The sequence below is a fragment of the Oppia nitens genome, unplaced genomic scaffold (assembly GCF_028296485.1).
Source record: "Oppia nitens isolate AA-2021 unplaced genomic scaffold, nextdenovo-longstitch-racon4-pilon3 scaffold5_pilon_pilon_pilon, whole genome shotgun sequence".
Lineage (NCBI taxonomy): Eukaryota > Metazoa > Arthropoda > Arachnida > Sarcoptiformes > Oppiidae > Oppia > Oppia nitens.
The window spans coordinates 4,882,227-4,888,226 of NW_026533243.1; the positions used below are offsets into that span (position 1 = coordinate 4,882,227).

Here is a 6,000-nt window from a genome sequence, read left to right on the forward strand (position 1 = left end):
CTATTATTTATTTACTCACTTACTTTCATCCCTATCCTTGACATTATTTTATCATTTAGTCTCTGGACTACCAGAAAAAAATGTGAGTCCTTTTGGGATTTTTTTTGTTGACAAAAGCTATTATATGTGAATTTTCTACAAATGTTTATAATTACATTGCCTTTACATTTTATGTATGCATATCATATAATGTAATGTAATATTAAGGAAAAATAAATGCTATGATAATTATTTAATGAACAAATAAACTGAGCATTGACTTAAGTATTATTTAATAATAAATAATATAATAAAAATACATTTTTATTAATTCATTTACTATAATAGTTTACAATTTTATTATTATAAAAACTCTTAATAATTCAGTGGCAGTTTAGAGACTAGTTTTGCAATATTAGTGAATTGAATGGAAACAATACTTTAATAATTTATTTTACAATTCAGTCAAAAAGTAACAACAATACCAATAACAACAACTACTACTACTATAACTACTATTACCACTACTACTATCAACTACTGAATCCATTATGAAGTACACAATCCGTAAGTAAATGGATGTCCAAACTGTCCAAACTCTAGAGTGTCATAATATGTCAATTACATAATGAAATAAAAATAAATTTATTTAACTTAATAGGTCTCACATGAATTGCTTAATATATAATTGTGTGATATTTGTGCTAATTTTGCGTTTAATTTGGTTTCTAAGAAATTTAATAAATTAGCAATTGTATTAATAATAATAATAATAATAAAGATATTTTGTTATTTTATTTATTACATATAATATCCCCTAATTATCCAGTTAATTGACTTCTTAAATAATGCCAAAAATATTAAGGAAAATTATTTTATATTTTATTGTATTTTTAAAATTTTTATTATCTAGTAATGTTTAATGTCAAATCTTAATTATTATTTCATTAAAATATAAATTTTAAATACATTAATAACATACCCGGCAGCTTAAGTTAAGCCATTGAACTTGTATTTTTTAATAACTATTTTGTTGTATTAAAATAAATTTATAAAACTTATAATTAGCAAATATTAACACAATATTATACCGTATTTATTAAATATATTAAAGCATTCAAATAGATAAACTCTATAGCGTATAAATTATTTATTATAATATAATAAATTTAGTTTCCTCTTTAATTTTAAATTAATTATTATTTAAAAAAACAGATTTCACTGCAATTACAACATTTGTATTAATATATAATTTGGATCTAATTTATTGCAAACGTATTCGCTGTCATAACGTTGGTATTGATAATTGTTTTGACAACTTTTTTGGTATTGGCAAACGTCCCGATGCTACCCGATTGGCCACTACTGGTCCCGGACTCGACCAATTTTGTGGGTATGTTATAAGTTAGTTAAGATAACAAAATCATAAAACAGTTTAATATATAAATTATGATATCCATAGCGACACTTCAATAATCCGTTTACATATAAGTCTGTCATTATTTTTGTTATTATATTTTTATAGTAATATTTCTCTATAACTACAATAATCCTAATAAATGCTTTTTCTTGTATTATTTTTATTTTACTTTTAATGCTTACATCCATTTATTTCTAATACATTAGTGTAGAGAAAATATTATTTATATCTATATATTCATATAACGCATATACACAGTATAACTTATAGTATATATATATATATATATACGATTTATCTATAAAGCTATATAATTTTTATTACACACTATTAGCTAATATGATGTCCACATTAGTGAAACACATATTTCCCGTTCAGCTCATGGATCTCATGGCTCTTATAATATTAACAAATGACATATCATTTTCGTTGAGTGCAATAATAATAATAATAACAACAACAAAAAAACTTAGGAAAATAAAGCAACAGAAAAATAACATTTCATAATTTCCAGATATTTTAAAAACAAAAATCACAAAAATTTGTGTGAAATAATATTTTATATCATTTATTTAATGTTAGTAATAGCAAAAGTTTCACTGATAGATGCTTATAAATATTTTGTGACTAAAATATTATATCATTTATAAATATTATAAAATAAAAACACTGTATATATAATATAAATTGGGATTCTATACCATTTCACGCTATGTATGTAGTGTTGGCAAAAAAGAGAAATTTATAAAATAATAGAGAAATTTCTAGAAAGTTTCTAAAAGAAATTTCTATTTATGGGATCCCCATGGTTAATTTTGTTTTCTCGATATTTGTTATCTTTAACATTGTTTTTATAAGTAATATTTAAATATTAGTATTAGTATTTTAATTATTAATTAAAGTAAAAAATTTATTTATTAAAAACTATTATATAATAAAATGGTGAATAAAATTTTACAAAACTGATTATTATTAAATAATTATAATTATTTATATAAGTATCCCATTTGTACAGTAATCTACATTATATAGTATAATATTATATGTATAGTAGTGTCTCATTAATATATTTATAGTTTTACAATATCTATAGATATGGGGATCCCATAGTATACCAAAAAAGTTAAATTTCTATAGAAATTTATTCCTGAGAAACTTTCTAGAAACTTTCTCAGGGAAATTTATTAGAAACTTTCTATTTGCCCATCTCTATATGTATGCCCGGAATAAATGATTATTAGTTACTAAAATTAGATTTTCATCTAATGTCTCAATATATAACATTTTATATTATATATTAAAAGATAAACTACTTTGGAGAGTATTCAAGAATTTTGTTTATTTTAAACATTTATAAAAACTTTTCATTATTTTATAAAATGATTAATTAATTTTATTAATTTATTAATATCTAATTTGTTAATATACTTTAAATCTTTTATATGAAAAATAGAAACTTTTTATAAATTTTTCTGAAAAATTAAAATATTATTTAATATTAATATAGAATTAACAAGTATTATAGTATTGCCATTTTTATATTTTTTTCCATAAAATATATAAGTTATCTAATTTATTAAATAACAAATTATATAAAAATAAGAAACACTTTTTTAAAATTATTTTTGTGTGTATATTTTTAAAATATTTTTTTTACTCAACACTAATTATGATATATTTTTTAAGCAATAAATTTTGTAATTTGTCATCAAATAAATGTTAATGAAGTAAAAACAATAGTTTTTAAGAACAGATATTTTTTTTGCTTTTTGACATTTATTACATTACTTGAAAGATAACAAAAAATATAATTTGCATTATATATAATATTATACTGACATTCAATGCACGGTTAGATAAGTTTTTTGTTTAGAGAATTATACCATTTATAGCTTTTTTGTTACTCTTAATATAATAAATGGATTATAGTTTGAGTATTAATTAATCATAATTTACTTTATTTCACATAATATATGAGATTCAATATATAAAAACAATGACAATCAATTTGACTGATTACTATAATTACTGTTACAAATAAAATAAGATTGAATTCATCTTTTATGTATTTTTTATTTGTGTACTTTATTGTTTAAATTATAATAAAATTATAATATTTGTCGTATTTATTTTTAAAATATATATTTCAAATGAATTGTTTATTTAATTAAATAACATTTTTTATATAATAGCGGTATAATAAATAATAAAAACATATGTTTTTAATTAAAAAAAAATAAAATAGACTAAAATAAATTAGTTTATATTTTATTGTATAATATTTACATAATAATATTAATTTAAATAAATAATAAATGCAATATAACATTGAGCTAAAAATGACTTTTAAAATGCAGCAATATATTTGACAATATATTTGACAATATCATTTAAATATAACTATATATATATATTAATCCAATTTTGCTTATATTTAATCTATAGTTAAATAAAATTATTAACTAAAATGCAATAATAATAAAACGATATTATTTGAGAGCAGAGGATTCAACAAAACCGTTGAGTGTATATACGGACACTTGAAACGGTGCGGAACACCACTACATAGGGAACTGTTTGATTTAGTGACCGAACAAATGCAGATCAGGTTTCGGGCATTTATTTGTGATGACGGACCCCAGAGACAGAGTAAATTAGACTAATAATAAATACTAAATATTTAATTATCATTAATTAAAATCATTACTTGTTTTTTTGTGGTTAAGCCTATTTAAAACACGGTCAATGCATACATGACAACGTGATTGGTGTGGATAATGCTATTCCCTGTCTTAACAATTATCTCCTGGCTTTTGATCACTTGGCCACCAGTGATACTGATGATTGGTTTTCAACACTGTGTTGCGCTCACAAACGCAAAGAGTTGTGTACCGATCGGTTGGCTTTAGATCACTGCGGGTCTGAAGCCAGACAGTACTTTGAGATCTTCTTCGATCAAATCCATTTCGGTTTCTTTGAGATGGTTTGTGGTAGTGATCAACACATTGATCCACAATCTGAACGATGCCATAAAGCACTGCCTAATGCCGACCAAAAACCTACGGGTCTTAAGAGTGACAGTGCTATCAGCAGAATGTTATATCGATTTTTTCCATTCAATTATGTGCCGATAAATAGGAGAAACAAATTTCAATCAACAATTAATCAAACTCTAAACGCTTGAAATTCTATGAAAAACATCTATAAATTATTTTACTTTTTGTAGTAAATAATGTTAAATAATTAAAATTCAATTATTTAGTTTAAAAAAAATAAATTTATGAAAATGTTGCCCAAAAAAATTATTTATGAATTTATAAAACAAAATGCTTCTTTTAACTATTATTATTATTTTTTAAATAATAAACTCATTATTTTTAAGACTATTAAATATATTTCTAGTGTCAATTTAATGTGTATTTATTTAATAGACTATTTACTTATATATTCATTTTTACTTTTAATATTGATTCATCTCTCGGGAAATCAATGAATTTTTGTAGACATGCCTATAATATAACGTGTTTTGAATACATTATAGATATCATTCTCTATTATATTCCTATATTAAACATATAAATACAAATATTCTGTTCATTATTATTATTAATAGGAATTATGATATTAAATAGACAATATTGTATAATATATTTAACGGATCATATGCTATGAATGAATCATAATCCAGCAAATGATGATTATTATTGTGTAATAATAATAATAATAATAATCACTATGATGACTAACTCCCAGCAACTTTTTGCAACATTTCATACTAAAAAATAAATTATTATTTATTAAAATAGTAATATTCAAACATTAAAAAAATATGGAAAATTTTTAAATTGCTTTAAATATTTGTAAACAATAAATACAATATAAATAATTTTAGTTAAATAAGATTATAATAAGTTGAATTTAATAGTGGCATAGATAGCATTAATTAGCTTAAGCTTTTCAGATTTTTTTAAAATACATTTTTAAATTAAAGAATATTATTTAATATTTTTTAAAACATAAATTAGCAAATAAATAAGAAATTGAATTTATTTTATTAATAAACCAATTGAGATACTATTATTGTCTAAAGAGTATATCTAATTGTTTTCTTTAAACTGCTTATCCTAATCACCCACTCAAGCATTTATCCACTTACATACTCACCCACTTAATTACTGTTGAATCCTTTAACTCATTGATTACAAATAAATATCTAACTTATAAAAGCTGAAGCAAAATTATAAAAAAATTATAAAAAATTTTAAATAAATTTAAAATTAGAACCATACACATACACATACACATACACATACACATACACATACACATACACATACACATACACATACACATACACATACACATACACATACACATACACATACACATACACATTAGCTGAAAATTCCTAATAACATTTTGTTTTAATTATTATGTATTTTTATTATTAAACTATAGATAGAAATCTACGCTTGAGATGAGCCTAACGTGTTTGTTAGTCATTTAAATAATAGTACATATATTACTGTATTATAACAATGATATAGTATTTTGACAACACTTCCCCTTTTTAATCAATAAATAAATTATTAATAATTATT

At 21.6% G+C, this 6,000-nt stretch overlaps 1 protein-coding gene across 1 annotated transcript; it reads left to right on the forward strand.

Moving 5' to 3' along the window:
- Positions 1 to 530: 530 nt before the first annotated feature.
- LOC128961565 (uncharacterized) lies at positions 531 to 4,583 on the forward strand. Its single transcript, XM_054307815.1, has 4 exons — positions 531 to 546; positions 1,195 to 1,372; positions 3,903 to 4,048; positions 4,126 to 4,583. Exons 1-4 carry the CDS (start codon positions 531 to 533, stop codon positions 4,581 to 4,583), a joined length of 798 nt encoding a protein of 265 aa, XP_054163790.1.
- The last annotated feature ends 1,417 nt before the right edge of the window (positions 4,584 to 6,000 follow it).